The sequence below is a fragment of the Ailuropoda melanoleuca genome, chromosome 2 (genome assembly GCF_002007445.2).
Source record: "Ailuropoda melanoleuca isolate Jingjing chromosome 2, ASM200744v2, whole genome shotgun sequence".
Taxonomy (NCBI): Eukaryota; Metazoa; Chordata; class Mammalia; order Carnivora; family Ursidae; genus Ailuropoda; species Ailuropoda melanoleuca.
In genome coordinates, this window is record NC_048219.1 from 6596911 (window position 1) to 6614968 (window position 18058).

Below are 18058 nucleotides of genomic sequence, written 5' to 3' on the forward strand. Positions count from 1 at the left end.
CGCAGACCCGGGCTCTGCGGCACAGGGTCCCCGAGGCCCCTCCGTTCTCACGCACCATGACTGTCTTCCCGGAGATCACAGACTCCCGTGAGCCATCACAAGACCCATCCCAGCCTCAGCATAGCAGAGAAGAGCGGGGAGGCCGCGGCTGTGCGGCTGTGCTGGAAGCTGCCGGCAGCCCACCCGGCCGAGCCCTTCGTACACGGGGCCCCCGCCCGCAGCCCGGTCCCTGCCTCCACACCACAGGCACACAAGCCCACGCGCACGGGCACACAGACGCACATGCGCGCGCACGCACACACCTCTACCCGGCTCCAGCCCAGGACCTCACCCAGCACTCGGGCGACAAGGCAGAAGAGCAGCGTGCTGATGACAAAGGTCCAGTTCCAGTGGTGGGAGCCGGCCACCGTGGAGACGCCGAGGAAGATGAAAATGAGGGTCTCACTGACGCTGCTCCACATCTTCAGGAAATATTTGATGGTCGTGTGAGACTTGTGGGAGATGTTGGCCTCCACGTATGGGCGCATCACCACTCCCGAGGCGATGAGTCTGGGGTCAGGGAAGAGCAGAGTTCGGGGTTCAGTGGAGCTGCACCTTCCCAGAGCCCCTCCACTGCCGGGGAGGCGGACCGGTGCCCGTATCCTGAGCCCTCGGACAGGTCAGAACCCGCTGTGGGCCCTACAACTCTTCCACCTCCGTCCTCTCACTCGACCCTCCAGACGTGGGCACGTTTTTGCATTTTTCAGATGAGGGATCTCAGAGTTGGAGAGATAGTTGCCTGTCCACTGTCACCCTGCCAGTGAGCAGCAGAGCTAAGATGCAAACTAAGGTCTGCCCAGCTCTAAAGCCGGTGCCTTCCCCCAAGGCCATGCTGCCTCCGTCTAATAGGAGTCAGTTACACACGTCCATGGCCTTGGTTTACTCCCCCAAGTATGGTGTCTCTAATGCATGGGGGTCCCCATGGGGAGCTCAGCTCCACACAGCTGCCCCAGCCCTCCCTGCCTGGTGTCCATACCTGGGCTCTGCTCCTGCTGGCCCAGCCTCCTCAAGTTCACCCTGAATCCCCCAATCTGGCCTGGCCTCTGCATTTCCAATGTCCTCCCAAACTGGGCAAACCTTTGCACCTGACCACCTCTCCACATTCCCTGGACTTCAAGACCCAGCTGAGGCCTCAGGGCCTTCAGGACTCCTTATGGCAATGGAAGCCCCAGGCCTCCTTGCTGGGGCTGCAGAAGAGCACAGTGAATGCGAGAGCTTGCATCCAACTACAACCAAGGAACTCCCTTTGAGGCAAAGGAAGGGAAGAAGTAGCAGGGCTGAGGCTTTCCAGAACTTTAAACTCAGTGCTTCCAGGGGCAGTCCCAGGATCTGGAACCTGGTGCATGAATCTCACCCCAGGGCTGGAGTCTGGGCCCTGGGGAACTCCCTCGTGACCCCACAAGCCCAGGGAATCCAGGTTGGCAGCCTCCCCCACGCCGCACCCAGACTCACGCCATGATGCCCGACAGGTGGAAGAGCTCAGCCGACAGGTAGGCCATGTAGCTGTAGAGGAAGACGAACAGCGGCTCGATGACGCGGATGTGGGCCGTGAATCGGGAGGTGAAGGCTGCAATGACCCCGTAGACCACGCCCACAAACACCCCACCCAGAGACACCACGAAGAAGCTCAGGAAGCCGAGGACGATGTCCACGATGCCTATCCGGTCATAGTTGGCAAACTCCTCAAAGAGGTGATACAGGACCTGGGGAGGGGTGTAAGCTGGTTGGCAGGAGAGCAGGGCCCCGGCCCCCCCAGCTCCCTGGTGTCCACCTAGGGCGATTGCATGCCTTCCACTGATCACGGCCACAGAGGAGGCCACGTGATAGCAGAGAAACCCTAGTGCCAAGGGCCAGAGGGCCTTGCTTCAGGCCTGCAGCGCCCCGTGACAATTAAGGGCACAAACTCTGACGCCGGACAGTCTGAGGTGGAATTGTGGCTCTGCCGCTCCCTAGCGTATACACGGGCAAATTACTCCAACTCCCTGCGCTTGTTTTCCTCACCATAAAATGGGATAACAGTACCAAGCTTACAGGGCCACTGTGAGGATTAAACTAGTTAATAAAGGCCGAGTGCTCAGGACCATGCCCATCCCGGTGCTAGCTACTCCTGGAGCTACGAAGCGGCCTGTTTGACCTTGGGCAGATCGTGTTCCCGTCTGGATTTCAGTCTCTCCTTCAGTACGGAGCAGAGAAAGTTCAGACAACGAACTAGAACAGGACTTCTTAACCTCTGGACATTTCCGAAAATATACACAGCCAGGCCATACCCCACTTGGATTCTCGGGAGGTGGGGCCCAGAAATCTCTGTTCGATAAGCTCTCCAGGTGGTTATCATGAACAGCCAAGTTCAGATGTTATGGAACGAGAGGGTTTCTAAGGCTTCCCCACCTCCTGGACTGAGAAATAAACAGTCGCTGTAATGGTATCGTCAGACGTTGAAGTGGCACATCACGTACTGTAAAGCCCTTGGACAATGGCTATCCCACTCGACACACAACAGCCTCACGAAGCAGGCGAGCCAAGGATGCTGTTCCTTTCCTAAACCACAGCTCAGAGTGGTGGAGTGACTTGACAAAGGGCCGCCAGCCCCAGCAGCAACACCAGGCCCGGAACTTGGTCCCTGACAGCAGTGGGTAGGCCCTCCTGGACGGGGGCAGCTTTGAGGTTCTGCCTGCGCTCAGGTGCTGGCTCCCTGGCTACTGGGCCTACTCCCAGACAGCTCTGCCAGGAACCCGGCTGGGGACTTTCCAGGCCTGGGGTGCTGAGAGAGAGGGAAGACGACCTGAGAACTTCTGAGGAGGAACTCTCCAAAGCCCCCAGAACCTAGAGGCAAGGAAGTATGGGTATGAGTGGTGACCTGCGACCATGCAGCTCAGGGGCTACCTTCAGCTTTCATGTCAGGAAATAGGGCACTCGCACTCATGCCCAGAGCTCTAGAAAGGGCCTGACGCAGGCCAAGCAAGAAGGGGACATGCCAAGCACTGGCTCGTCCCCAGTGCTGCCCGGGCCATAGCTGTCTGGGAGACAGGTCAGGGCTCCGGCTGTGGACAACAGGTGCGTTCTCAGCCCTAGGCTACCTACGCTCACTACTGGCCTGAGGAGATTCATGGGTCCCCAGGGTCTACCACCTGGACCAGTGCAGCAGGTAGAGAGGGCAAGGTCCTCCTCTCCCACCCGGTTGCACTGTCAATGGGACTAGAGAGGCAGCGTGCCTTGGTGGTAAGTGTGTGGGCTCCGGACTCCCACTGCATCGGTCTGACGCCCAGCTACATCACTTACCGTCACTCACCAGCTCACAGGACCCTGGACGAGTTCCCTATCAGTAGCTCAGTTTCCTCACTTGGAAAAACGGGATAATTACAGTGCCAGCCTCATGGAGTTTGTGTGGACAGGATGAGGCAATACATATTCAGACAGGAAGTGCTCGGACAGGAAGTGAGCAGGAGCAATTACTACGAGCACTGCCACCCCCTGGGGAGGCGTGGCCATAGGCCCAAGCTGGCCAGACTGAGGTATCCCTTTGACATAACCACACCCCACTGCTCCCCAGGAGTGCCAACCTGAACCCCAACACCCAGATCCAACTGGGGAGGGCTTTGTCTGTGGTACCCACTGGTGTGACTCCTATAGGAACCCTGGGAGGATGACGGGCTGGGTACTGCAATCCTTGTTACAGATGGAAAAACTGAGGCAAGAGCTGGTGCTAGAAGAACCAGTGCTGAGGCCTGCTTGCTTAGATCGAGCTGCTGCTCTCCCAGCCCCACCAGGACCCGATGAAGGCAGCAGGGGAGGAAGAGCAAGAGGTGAGGAAGCCGAGTCTGCCTGCGGCAAGCTGACCACCACTATGTCTCTTTGAAGTGCGGCTTCCTGAGGGACTGGGGGTGGATGAAGGGGGAGTGGGTGTGCGAACGTGCGCTGGTGTGCACACGTGTCCTTGTGTTTTCCTACGTGTACAGCTGCTCTCTGAGGGGTCCAACTAGGAGGAGAATGGGGGTGTTTTCACAACACGATGTGAGTGTGCACATACACGTACCCATTTCCTGAGGAAACTAGCTGGGAGGAAGGGCCTATGTCAGCACATACGGCGTGGCCGTGTGTGGACTGCGCTGGGGGCATCTGTCCTTACTAGCCCCTGGGAGGAAAGTACTACCCACTCGACCACTTTGCAGCTATCAAAGGTGAGGCCCAGAGAGGTATAGTCACTCGCCTAAGATCACATAATAAGCAAGTGGCCAACCCCAGGTCTATCCATTTTATTTATCACTTTCTGGAGGTTTGTGTTTTTTTTGTTTTTCATTTTTATAATAAATTTTTATCTTTTATATTTTTAGAGTAGGTTCCATGCCCAATGTGGTGCTGGAACTCGTGACCCTGAGCTCAAGAGTCACATGCTCTATCGACTAAGCCAGCCAGGCGCCCTTCCTGGATGTTTTCAGGGCAGGGTCCCTTTCCACCAGCGCTGCCCCTGAACTCCGCCCAAAGTGAACTGTAACTTAGGACACAGCCAACAGGACGGCTGAACAGGCCCTCATAGACTAACTGGCCTATAAAGGGTAAACTGAAGTCTACAGACGATACGTAATTTAACCGAGTTCACATCACAGTCCAAGTCAGGGACAGAGGGTAAGGCCAGGAGCTCAGGCCCTGAAGTCTGCAGACCTGGCTTCTAACCTTGGTCCTATCGCGTGTTAGCAAGTCGTCGGACTTCGGGGGGCCTGATGCCTCCTCTGTAAAGTGAGACTAAGAAACACCTCCTAAGGGCATCATGAGGATTAAATGAGCTAACGCACTCGAGGGCTCAGCATGACGCCTGGCACACAGCCAGCAGGAAGGGACATTTGCTGATTCGCTACTGTGATTAGCGGGCGGAGGTGGGGTTCGCCCTGGACCCGGATTCGGGTCTGGGCCCCTCACCACGGTGACGGCGTCGTTGAGCAGGGACTCCCCGAAGACAAGGATGTGCAGCAGCTCATTGATGTGGATCTCCTCGAAGACGGCCAGCACGGCCACGGGGTCCACGGCGGAGATGATGCTGCCGAAGAGCAGGTTGTCCAGGAGGCCGATGTTGTTGATCTGCTCGCCGCCCACCAGGCACACGGCGTACATGAGGCCGCCCAGGAAGAAGGCGTTCCACAGCGTGCCCACCACGGCGAAGATCAGAATGGTGCCCAGGTTCTCCGTGAACTGCCGCAGCGGCAGGAAGTAGCCCGCATCCAGGATGATGGGCGGCAGCAGGAAGAGGAAGAAGACGTCCGACTGCAGGAAGGGGGGAGTCTCACCCACGCCCTTGATCAGGCCCCCCACCAGCAGCCCCACCACGATCAGCAGACAGCTCTCCGGGACGATGCTCGAGATAGTGGGGATCACGTGGAAACCTGCGGAGAGTGAGAGAACAGGAGGCCGTGGGCTTGCGGCGAGTCAGGACGCGAGGCTGGGGACGGGGCTGGAGATGAGAAGAGCAGCTGGTGACAGGGGCTTGGCCTCAGAGGGCCGCTCTGGTAACTCTGAGCCTTGGCTTCCTCGCCCGTGACATGGAAGCAGTAATACCAGCTTCCCAGGGTTTGCTGTATACGCTAAGTGACAATGCTTTCGAAGCGTGTTTTTTTTTTTTTTAAAGAATATACAGATGTTATCTCTGTCTCTGCCATAGAGTGGAAAGAAGCAGCTCTGTGTGCCTCCAGAAGGCAGAAATGACCCACTGATTACCAAGGCTCCAGGTATCCAAGGGCATTACCTACACCTCCATTCCAAGACTCATGCACTTTCCTGCTGAGCGCACAGAGCAGCTCAAGAAGCCAAACAGCGATCAATCAATTTTGCAGGTGAGACAAAACCTATCTGCCATCTGTTTCTAGCCTAATCCCCTCTGCTTTAAAGATGCAGCAACTGAGGCTCAGAAAGGGGAAAGGACTTGCCCAAGGGCACACAGCAAATTAGAAGCAGAACCAGGACAGAAAAAAAAAAAAAAAGAACCAGGACAGAACCCAGGTCTGAACCCCCAGCTCCCATCAAACTCCTAAGTTCTGTAGGTCGACCCCTGCTCTCCCTCCTCATCAAGGCATGAACATGCCCCTCTGCCTGAGACCCGCCAACACTCTCCCCGAGCCAGCAGCACTGGCCAGCCCTAAGGCCCCAAACCCAGAGCTAGGAAGGAGTAAAAATTCCCTTCTAAGACGTACTCTCTCAATGCCAGGTTTGGCCCCAAGCTCCCTAAGGGGTTTTGGTTTGTTTTGGGGTGGGGAGGTAGGCAGAGAAGACCCCAGCACCTATCTACATGCTGGGTACCAAAAACCCCAGGTTCAGCTTGGTTAAGAAAGTACGATACTTTGTTCAAGGTGAAAGGTCTCGCTTTCCTCCTCCCCTCCCTAGCCTATACGCTCTGTGGAGGCAGACTCCCTATCTGTTTATAATCAGATGCCCAGGGCTAGGGACACAGTAGGTACTCAGTAAGTATCTACTGATGTGAAAATACACAAGGCTAGGCCATAACTCACAGAATTCCTGATAACCCATCTGGCAGTCTTTGGCTTTCATTACCCCTGAGATCCTTGGGAAGGAGAAGCAACTCCCCATGCCCAAAGCCCCTCCCACTCTCGAGTACTGATCGGAGTAGTGCCAGCAGAGCTACAAGTCAAGACTCACACTCGAAACACTAGCTAGGCCCAGAACACTGGCATACTGCCAAGCTCCCAGGAGACACTCAAACATGTTGGAAAATAACATGTCTCCATCCTAGGCCAGGAGAGAACCCCAAAGCCACCATATGCATTCTGCTGGCTTCAAAACAGACCTGACCAAGCTCACCTCTTGCTGAAAAATTCCCCAGTCTTTGTAGCATCTACCAGTAAGCCCCAGTGTTCAGTTGGCTGGTGCACTGGAAGGGGCATCTCCCCCGCAAATGAGCCATATCCTCTTTCACCTGCAGATCTTTGCCTGGTCTAGTCTGTCTCTCCAGAACACTATTCTTGTACCTCTATCCCTACTGTGTATGGCTGACACCACATGCTTCTACCTGCCTCCTGCTCCAGGAAGCATTCCCTGACCACCCCTGCCTGCTCATGTTAGGGCAGGAGTACTTCTCTTGTGCCTCTCCTTCTCGAACCTCAATCCACAGTTGCTGCCCCAATTCCTCTCTCCCCCTGGCACCCAGCAAGGTCAGACAACCCAGGCAGGAGCAGCAGAGACAGGACAATGGTACCACACCCAGAGACCTGCATTGCCCTGGAGGGGTGATGGGATGGCATGGGGTTAAGGGGAACAGAGCTCCCGCAGCCACCAGGAAGCAGCTTCTCAAGTCCCGGAGTCCAGGTCCAGCCAGCCGACCTCGACACCCTACCCTGGAATTGAGCACCAAGAGGAGAAGGCACAGTGTGAAGAGACAGCCCAGGCAAGCAGATGACAGCCTCCACCTCCACCAAGCACATTAAACTTTAAAAATGCCTCCCCACCCCTCTTTGCCATCAGTCCAATCCACAAAGCTTGCCTGGTCCCCGAAAGTGTCCCACTGTGCCCTGCAGACCCAGAGATGAGGACCACACGGAGGGATGGGGTAAGGGAACAAGGGAAACAAGCCAAGAGTGGGAACGTGAAGAACACTCCTTATTCCTGAAGGTGCACCGTGAGCCCGGCACTGTGCTGGGAGCCTGGCACAATTGCCCGGTGGGGTTCGTATTGTACCCACTTGGCAGAAGAGAAAGCAGTGGCTTCCCAGAGTCTAAGGGAGGAGTTCCACTCTAGCTTAAACTATCTGTAGCAGAGAGAGCTATTTAATCTTTTACTCAAACATGGGTATTTTCTCTGAGCCGGGCTGTGCTGTGCACTGGGGACACAGAGGTGACTCAGTCGGAACCTCCATGACGAACTCACGGGAATGGCTTTTCCCAGTCTTAGGACCTTCAGGCCATCAGGCCTCCCTCACTAGGTTAAGGGACAGGTGTATGGTAGCTGTTTGACAGAGGAAAACCTGGAACTCAGAGGAGGCCAGATAGGCCCCGGCCACCCAGGCCTGCTAGGTCCTGCGCCCCCTGGGTGCTATGTACTTTCTTCCACAGAAGCCGGCTCCCACGGTACCTGGGGCTGGAGCCATGTTCCCGGGGCAAGTCCCCTGGGGTTGTCCTGTGTTGGCCCTGCCTCTTGGTGAGCAGGCCCTGACGGGCAAGGGCAGGGGAGGGAGGGGTCCAGGCTGAAGAAGAAGGTCTGGGATCCACTCTTGGCTCCTTACCTCGGGGCAGGCGGCACATTACTGAAAAGCAAGCTTCCAGGGGGGAGGGAGGGTGCAGCGGTAAAGGGAAAGGGGAGCCTGCGGGCCTGTTCTGGCTTGTCCCTCTTCCAAGGCCCTGACTCCACCAGCTGTTCCTACCCTGCAGCCCTGGAGAGTCTCCTTAAAACGCAGGAAGTTTGCTGACACCAGGTGTGGAGAAAGGGGCAGAGTTGGGGCCCCCAACAAAAGCCCACCATTAAGGTGAGATCCCAAGATGCCAAGAAATAAGGCGAAACTTCCAGGCCCAAACTTTGTGGCAGAAGTGATGTCACCAGGATGGAATCTGGAGGGGGGCAGAGGCAGTCAGAGTCAAATCCAGAGCTGGGAGAGCTGGAACAGACCCTGGAGATCGTCCAACTCTCTGCTCCTCGGTCCGGGAAACTGAGACTCAGAGACAACCAGTGACCTGTCAAGGTCCCATGACCATGCCACCGCGAGAACGCAGGAAGGTCTAGGTCCAGGGATCTCTCCAAGCACACGGCCTCCTGGGAGGGCGTCCAGTCCTCCCGGAGCAAGGAAGCGAGAAGGTGTGGAATTCCACGTCTCCGAGCCACCTGGCGAACCCACCCACACAGTCCCCACCACAGGCACGCAGAAGTGGCTACACTGTGTCCAGCACAGGTGCCAGCAGGGCAGGGACAGAGGGACACACACACTCACCCACTTTCTTGCTCTCTTACACGCTCACCAACTCCCTCTTACACATTCACCCACACCCATTCTCTCTCACACACTCACCACTCTCACGTGTCCTCTCGCACTCTTACACACTTCCCTGCACACATACCCTCACTCTAGCTTATACACACTCCTCACACTCACCCACTCTTACACTTAATCCCTCTTACACTAATCCACACTCTAGCTTTCTTACACACAATCTCACCCTTTCTTACACACACACACACACTCTCTCTCTCACACACACACATACATACACACAGAGGCACACTGAACAGACACTTGAGCAAACTTCAAATTGGTGAGGGGCTCCCGGCGCCCCTGCAGCTTCTCTGCTCTCCGCCGTGAGAATGTTTTATTTCCATCTCCTGGGACGGTCCCCAGCTGCTGAGACTGGTGCAGCGGAGCAGCAGGCAAAGCTGTTCCACGTCACCCTCGGTTGCCAGGGCGACCAGACACCCCTGATCCCACTTCCCGCATCTCTCCCCTGGCCTGGGCAGTCAGGGGGGAGTGCCGGGAAGAGGGCCTCCTTGGCCCACCCGTGCTGGTCACCAGAGACCCAGGGGTGTGCGAGGGGCCCTGCCGCCCTAGTTCCAGGCCTGAGGACTGCTCTGGGGCTGCAACTCGGCCAGGTCCCAAGGGATTCCTGGTTGCACACGATTCCATTTCTCTAACTCCCTCTTCAACTGCCCCAGCAACCAGTCTCAACGACAGTCCTGAGAGGTAATACCTCCAACGAAGACCTGGCACTCTACAGTTTGCGGCAGTGTGCTCTGATACTTTTGATCTCAGTTGCACCTCATCACAGCTCTGGGAGGTCATGAGGACCACCCCCTCATTTCACAGATGAGGAAACTGAGGGACAGAAAGGTTAAGCAACTCGCTCAAAGTCAAGTAGCTGATAACTGACTCAAACCCAGGCAGTCTGGCTCCGGAGTTTCTGTTCTTAGCCACTCATCACATCATCTCTGGTTTTATTCTTATTTTGTTCCTAAGGGGAGCAGCAGTGCTCAGGCCCAAAGAGGCCCAAAGAGGCTCTGAGAGGACCAGAAGTGGTATTCTTTCCATGAGCTCTCCTCCAGGGAAGTCTCACCACTGCTCCCCCTCCACTCCAGTGGCTAGTAAAACCTTGAGAAATCGTTCCTATCTTTTAGGTCTGCCCCCTCCAGGAAGCCCTCCCAAGTTAACTCAGCCAGAAGTGCTCAGTGTTAGCCACTAATTTCTAAGGCGGGAGTTGGGAATGATCAGACTGCTCAGCCCCTGTCTGCCTGATCAGTATTCAGCTCTGGTCTCCACTGGGGCTGAGGCTCCTTTGGGGTAGAAGGAGCTGATTCTTCTTTAGTCTGATTCTTTCCACCATCAACGTCAGCAACGAGGACCAAGGAAAAAGGGACACACTCGGGACACACTCAGCCAGCGTCCCAGCAGGCTGACAGCCAGACCAGCAGAGACAAAGCTTTGTGAGCCAGGCCTCCGGGTTCCAATCAGGGTTCCTAGCTGGGCAGCCTTAGGCACTTATGTTTTATCTTCTACTCTCGGTTTCCCCATCTGTGTAAAAGCCTATTTCAGACACTGGAGTACAAGAGGAAGTAATCAGGGCAAAGCATGGCAAACAACGCTGGTGCTCAACGTTAGCAAAAAGTGGTGACTGCTATTATTAGAATAATTTTCCTCAAAACCAAAGTATAACATGAATCACTCTACATTATCAAGACCTATTGGTGTAAACTTGTCCATCACTGGGCGTTAAGCTCCCTACAGGTGGAAATATTTCTGGAGTCATCTGGGTCTCCAGCTTCCAGCATAGAGTAGGCATTAACTATTTGTGAACTGAGATAAAGCTGCCTTTTAGATGTCAAGTGTAGGAAAGAGGAAGGAGGTGGGGATGGTTAAATTTCAGGAGTAGGTGATGCTCCCAGGGCAGGGACCATTTGGATTGGGCTTTGAGGGATCAATAGAAGTTTGTCAGAGAGCGCACAAGCAAGAGAGAGAGAGAGGGGGGCAGAAGGAGAGCCATTCGAGGGTCTGTATCCTCTGAAGAGCCCAGGACAAGTATCCTGCACATAACGAATAGAGGTTAAGGGTAATGAATATATGAAAAACAAGGAAAAGAAAGAGAAATAGGAAGGGAGGCTGTCTTCACCGAGCCTTTGCCAATATCCAAATATGAGCGCTGTTGTGAAGAGCAAGGGAGATCCTACATGATACATGTCGCATGTGTCTTTGAATCTTGGTCCTTACTCTGCAACTGGGGTGATGCCGCCACCCCCAGCATAGCTGTATAAGTGTCACGGAGATAATAGAGCTCCTGGCCTCCGGGAGCCACCCAATGAATGACAGTTTTTAAACATGTAAACCGATAGTGCCCACTCAGTGATACTGTACTTAATCAGGACTCACTTGAAGATACAGCCTCCAGCAGAGAGAAGAAAAGCACGTACCAGACACTCCCGAGTGTCTGATACAAGGTCCTATGCTGGGGCTTCCATGGAGCTCCTCTCATTTCCTCTCTTGTACCCAGACCCTCATTTGACAGATGAAGAGACTGAGGCAAAGAGAGGCGAAGTGACTTGCCCAAGGCTACTTAGCTGGCAAGTGGCAGGGGCAAAATCAGAACCCAGGTCTCCGGACTGCCAGGCTTTTGTGCCATGCTGCGTCAATGGAAACAAAGCCTGTCGGGATCAAGGGGTAGAGCATTCCAGTTTGCAATATGCCTCTGCCGTGGGTGCAGCCATAAATAAGTCTGTTCCAAGTACCTGGGCAGGAATCGTCCCCCAGGCTGGGGGAGTCAGGCTCTGTGTGCCTCCCCCTCTCGTCTTCCGCACAGCACCTCTATTTCTTGCTTGTTTCGCCCCACATCTCAGGGAGACAGGGTTCCACCCCCCGGGAACATCGAGTGTGGGTAGGGAATGAGCTAAAAAAGCTCTCTGAGAATGCACACAGCCTGTATCAGGCTGCCTGAGGCGTGGGAAAAGAAGACCGGGCCAGGAGGCCGACACCTGGATTCGAGGCCTAGCTTTGCCCTCTAGTAACCACAATGCTCTGGACAAATCATTGCTCCACAGGCCGGCCTCGGTTTCCTCGTGTGTAGAAAGATGAGAATCGGGGTTGGACACAGAAGCAACATGTACTTTGCGAAGCAGCGGGCTAACATCAGAGAAGACTGATGAGGAAGAGGGAGGCCAGAGAGGCCACCTGGGCTGGGGGCACCTGGTGGCCAAGGAGACTGATTTGAAAGCAGTAGGCAGAGCGACACAGCGACAGCCTGGCCCTCTCAGAGACCTGGCAGGAAAGGTACCCCAGAGCAGGTGCTGTGATCAGGTTTCCAGGGCCAGAGAACTGGCCAAGCTCGGGGTTAACCCTCATCACGGAACCTACCATCCCCAACCCCTGAACTCCACTTGCCAGAAGTTCTCAAACCCTAACTCTGTGCACACCAAGGGAAACTGTTTTTCACCTTGAACTTCCACCCACCTTTCAAAACCTAATTTCCCTAATGGTGGCAGTGTCACCTCCTCTGAGAAGCCTTTCCTGAACTCCCCAGGCTGAGTCAGGTGCCCCTCCTAACTGCGGAGCCAGGAGCTCGGTAGCTAGGTCTTCTAGCCCGTTTGGGATCCCAGCACACGGCCCTGGGACCCACCAGGTGAGGCTCAGGAAAAGCAGGTTCAGGGAATGATGGAATCTTCCTACAGGATGTGCCGTTGAAGCTGGGCCTCGTGGGCAGGAGACTGGCGGGGGGTGGGGAGAGTGTGCACGAATGAGCAGAGAGGGGATCCAGGTAGTCTTCTGAGGACGCTGAAACCTCCAGCCAGCGTGGGAAAGAGACTGTACGGGGAGGGAGACACTGGCTCACAGCTGGAGCAGGCAGGCCATGCAAGGACTGGAGTCAAGGGCCCCAACGGGTGTGCAGGCCTCGGAGGGTCTCCTGACCTTCGGGTCTGGCCCCTAATGCCCCTGACCCGGCCTTGAACCAGGTTCTACTCCCACTCTGCCTTTCACTCCCAGTAGCCTTTTCCCTGGGTCTCAAGGATGCACTTCAGCAGCCCTGACCCCACCTCACCCCACTGGGGCGGCACTTCTTGGTACCCAGCCCAGCCCCCCCAGTCACCTCCGCGCCCCATAAACATTTGTTGGATCAACTTCGCTCCAGCAGATTCTCCCCACCCCCCACAGGAAAGGCTCCGGATTGAGCGTCCCTGTGTGTGAGGTAGAGGATGAGTCACACGAGGGGGGGCGGGGGTAGGGACAGGGACAGGGACTGGCAGTAAACAGTCCGTGTGTGTTGACAAGATACAGAGCTCCAGGAGGCAACAATAGGACTGGTGAGCCAGAGGTTTTCAGGCAGCCAGTAAGGATGGCAGCTCAGGGAGGTGGGGTAGGACCTCAGGCTTCAAAGGCTCGGGCTGGTCTGGGTCCCTGGCAGGTACCAGCTATACATACTGGTTTCTTTTGATTTTTTTCAAAATGAAAATACGGTGCTTTGATGACTGTAAACAGAATGCATGGTCATTTAAAACTTTGTCCCAACAGGATCCAAGTACATAAGCAGGAGGAGGAGAACGTCCTAGTGATTCTCCTCCTTTCCCTCTCCCTGCTATACAAGACACCCTCCCACCCTCAAATCCACACCATGAACAGCCCAGTATACAGAATTCCAAACTTTTCTGTATCTACAGTTTTAAAATTTGGTATACATGGCATATTCTTTTTTTTTTTTTAACATTTTATTTATTTATTTATTTGACAGAGAGATAGCACAAGTAGGCAGAGCCGCAGGCAGAGACAGAGGGAGAAGCAGGCTCCCCGCTGATGCAGGACTCGATCTTAGGACCCTGGGATCACAACCTGAGCCGAAGGCAGACCGCCAACCATCCGAGCCCCCCAGGTGCCCCATATACATGGCATATTCTATGTACCCTGCTAGAACAGCTTCTATGGGGCAGAGACTGCCCCAAACACTTTTACTAAAGCATCTCATTTAATTTTCTCAACAACCCTGATGCAGTAGGTACTATTATTATCCCCCATTTAAAAATAAGTAAAGAAAACACCAGAGGGATGGCCGCATATGTGCCTCAAGGTCACAGAACCAGAGGTCCAGAGTAGTGTTTCAGACCCAAGATTACCTCCCCTCCCACTGCCTCCCAGCCCCCTGAGGAGCGACCTCACCGTATCCATGGCCTTGCCCGTGCCATAGCATACGGAACAGTCCCTCCGTGACGGCATTAGGATGAAGGCTGGTTTCTCATACTGAGATCCTCCACGAAGAGCCCCAGGCAGGTCTTGCCCCTGTGGCTGGCAGCGAAACCAGAGGGCCTCTGCTTCCACTTCTGTACCTTCACCTGATCCCGTGGGGCCACTGGCATCAGAAAAATCTAAATCATGCCCCTTGCAAAGGAGGCCCTTCTCAGCTCCCCGAATTTCAACCATGTAGTGTGGAGGAAGTGAAAGCATGGACTGCTTGAGCTGGAAAAGAACCTAGACTTAGTCTGGATTCAAGCCACTGCCCGCCCCCTTCCTGCTGCCCAGGTAGGCGGCTCTCCAGGCGAAAGGCTTCCCTCCCCCACCCATCCCCATCCGTGGTTCTCCTCCTGCCAGACTGTTCTCAGGACCAGCAGGCCACAGCAGGAGCTCCTAGCACGTCTGCCCACACCAGGGGTAGGGGAGCTCCGTAAGAGAGGTTCCATTTCCAGAAACTCTAGACCTTGGGAAAGCTGGATTTCTCTTTTCTTTTCCTTTAGCAGGGGTAAGGTAGAGTTTGCAAAATGCAAATTTAGGCGAAAACTGAAATTGAGTGCACCAAATACCTGTTGTCCTTAGTGTCCCTTCCAGCTGCAAGTCACTTAGCTTAGAAGCTTAACAATGAATTAGATCCATTATATATAACTTGAACCTGCTCACAATATCATCAAAGCAACACAAAGAGAAATTCTACCATTTCCAGGACAACAGCCTGGTGGAAAGCGAAGCCCAGCGTCCCATTTTCACCTGCTCCAGGGGAGGGAGGAGGGATGCCATGAAGGGAGAACAAGACAAGACTTCAGAGGTGCTGACTGGGTGGGAGAAAGACGACAGCGCTCAGGCAAGCATCGGGGACCCCTTCCGCCCCTCCCAGCTCAGTCAGTGCTTTATGGCATCTGGGGGCAGCGATAAAGAAGAGGTGTCAGCTACCCCTCAACTTGGGCTTTTCGGTGACCTCTCAGAAGGGCCAGAAAGACATCAATGAGACAACATGACTCTCAGGGGACTGAGCTTGGAGTAGGGCCTGAGAAGATGAGGAGACTGCCCAGAGAGGTGGGCATGGGTGACCCGTAGGCTGGTGTGTCTGGGTGCACCTGGGGTGGACTCATACTGTCAAGGGCAGAGGAGCTGAGCTCTCGTTTCCCTACCGCCAAACATGTTCCTCCTACAGTGGTCCCCGTTGCCCCAGTATCATTCAGCTGCTCAAGTCCCAAACCCTGGAACCATCCTGACTCCTTTCTTTTATACCCCACCTCCAACCCAGTGGCAAACTCCCCTCTGGCTCTACAGCCTCTTTGCTTTTCCTTGAACAGAACAATTCTACCCCAGGGCCTTTGCATTTACTCTTCCTTCTGCCTGAAACACTCTGTACCATATCGTTGAACAATAGATTCCCTCTGTCTTTTAGGTCCCTGCTCAAATCCCACCTCCTCAGAGAGGTCTTCCCGAGTCCTCTCTATCCACTCACCCTGCTTTATCTTTCTCTACAGCACTCACCACTACTGAAGTCTGTATGTACTCATTGATGGGTTCCCCGTCCCCCTCCATGAGGGCAGACTGTCACGACTGCTGCAGTACCTCCTAGCACCTAGAGTTGTGCCCGTCACACAGTAGGCTCACTATCAGTGTTTGCTCATCTGATCATCTTCTGCCTCGATGACCAAGCAAGGTTGTGGGGACCATATGGGAAGAGAGACAGGAGAGCACTGAGCAAACCAGAGGCTCTGGTGGGTTACTGGAGAAGCACTCCAGCTCCGCCAGCAGCATTCCCTAAATGCCCCCCAGGGCAGAAACTTGTCACACTCGAGTCCGAAATCCTGCAGCCCTCCATTAAGAGTCGCCTCACGCTGTGTGGCTGGCAGGTTGTCTCCCCCTCCAGACGGCTCTCAAGGGCAGGGACCCTGTCCTAGTCCTCGTTGATGCTCCGGCACTTAGCACAGAGCCTGGCATGTGGCAAAGACCAAGACTTGTTTGTTGAGCTGGCATGACTACCCAAGGGGGAGTTCCAGTGTGATTTAACCTCATCTCCAGCGCATGGTAGGAAGTTCATGTGCACTAAACACTAGCTGAACTGGCCTGAGCCTGAAGGCAGGGCTGGGGTTAGGAGGGCACTGGGAGGGCCTTCTGAGCAAAGCAGTGGCATGTGGAAAGGTAGGAGGTGTGGAGAACAAGCATGGCGTAGGTAGTGAGTTTCTATTGGGCACAGGTGACAGCAAAGGCTGGAAAGGAAGTGATGACCTAGGTGGGCACAAAGCAGCCCTCTCTCTGGGCAGTAGACAACAGATGAAGAAACAGAAGTTCAGAGAGGTCCAGACACTCTCCCAAGATCACATGGGCAGCAGCAGAGCTAGGTCACAAACCTGGGACTGTGGACTCCCAATCCAGTGCTCAGAGAGAGTCACCAAAAGGCTCTGGTCTGGGACGATGTGAAAGTCCTGTCTGCAAGCACCTCGGTAAAGAAAAAATGGGAGATGGTGCTGGCCACCCTGGCTTAGCACCCCGGCATGGGGAGAGCGGTCCAGCCGCAGAGTTGCTAAGTCTAGGCTCCGGGGGCAGCTTGCGCTGCCTCCTGCAGATCCCAGCAGGGTGGGCGAGCCCGCCCCCCGTCCACCTCCACATGCCTCAGGAGGCCAGAAAGCTACATTTGGGGAGAGGAAGAGCCCAAGCCAAGCCCAGGCTGGGGATTCAGAGACCTGGGTTCTGACTTAGACCCTGCCACCAACTTACTAGGTGCTTTAAAAGAGCACATCTTTCTCTGGCCTTCTCTGGCCTTCCCCATCTTCAGAGGCAAGTTGAGAGCCTCTGTAGCTCTGACATCTACCAATGAGCTCTGCTACTGGACAAAGCACCTCACACTCCCCATCTCTGTCCACGCCAACAAGCACAGTATCTGGGCCCAGGACAGTCCTCATGTGGAGTAAGATAGCCCAAAGCACGGGCTGCTGTAAAGAGCCCTGGTCTGCCAACACAAGAGCTGGCTTCTGTCCCAGCTCTAAACCTGAACTTCTCTGTGATCTCTGGCAAATCACAGTACTGCCCTGAGCCTTGCTTCCTTCCCCTCCAGCATGGCGATAAGCAAGGCTCATGGCCCTAGGTGGCTGTGACAAAAAGAAAGACAGGTCTTGGATGGAGGGGGGGATGGCAAGGGGTCTCCCTGTTCCTGGGGAGCAGAGCATGTCTGCTCTCCAGGGCTGGCCTACTCTGCGGCCCAGCGTGGCTGCCACCTGACTTGAGTTCCATAAGAGCACAGTAGGAATATCATGCCACCAGAGGGGCTGTGCCCTCCGCTGGAGCCAGGTCCCGGTGAGAGGAGGACCCAGCAGTCAGTGGCAGCCAGAGCTCTAGAGGCATGAAGCAGAGCAGCTGGGCCCCGGCCAGGGGAGGCAGTCCCACGTGCAGGCTGGCAGATCCTCAGTGACATAGCTGGGGAAGGTGACATCTGGAAAAACAAGCAGGGGTACAGTCGCCTCAGGGATCTGTCCAAGGTTTCAACCCCAACTCAGCCAGCAGGGAGCCCGGTGGTTAAGAGAGGGCATGGTCCTGAGAACCAGCGGCCCGGTCTCCTGGCTCTGCGACCTACAAGCCGTGTCTCCGTGGCAGGTGCTCTGAGTCTCAGGTGAAACTCAGTTTCTTCATCTGAAAAGTGGGCTTGTAATCATTTCTATCTCAAGGGCTGTTCTGAGGATCCAATGAGATTACGTACCTGGAGCAAAGAGCTGCCAAAGAAAACTCTCAGCAAAGGGCATGGTCTCTTCTCTGTACCCTGAGTCCCCAGCCCCACAGAGGGCCTGCTGGCACCAGGGCACAGGCGCCAGGGAAGCAGCCACAGTCAGGGGA

At 55.1% G+C, this 18058-nt stretch overlaps 1 protein-coding gene across 1 annotated transcript in view; it reads right to left on the reverse strand.

Annotated features, from left to right (window-relative positions):
• The window catches only part of SLC9A1 (solute carrier family 9 member A1), a 52297-nt gene that overhangs the window by 11138 nt on the left and 23101 nt on the right, over window positions 1-18058 (reverse strand). The window contains exons 2-4 of the mRNA XM_002913362.4: window positions 4954-5414; window positions 1492-1742; window positions 332-549 (exon numbers count right to left, since the gene is read on the reverse strand). Coding sequence (XP_002913408.1) covers window positions 332-549; window positions 1492-1742; window positions 4954-5414 — 930 coding nt within the window. The remainder of the gene's footprint in view (window positions 1-331; window positions 550-1491; window positions 1743-4953; window positions 5415-18058) is intronic.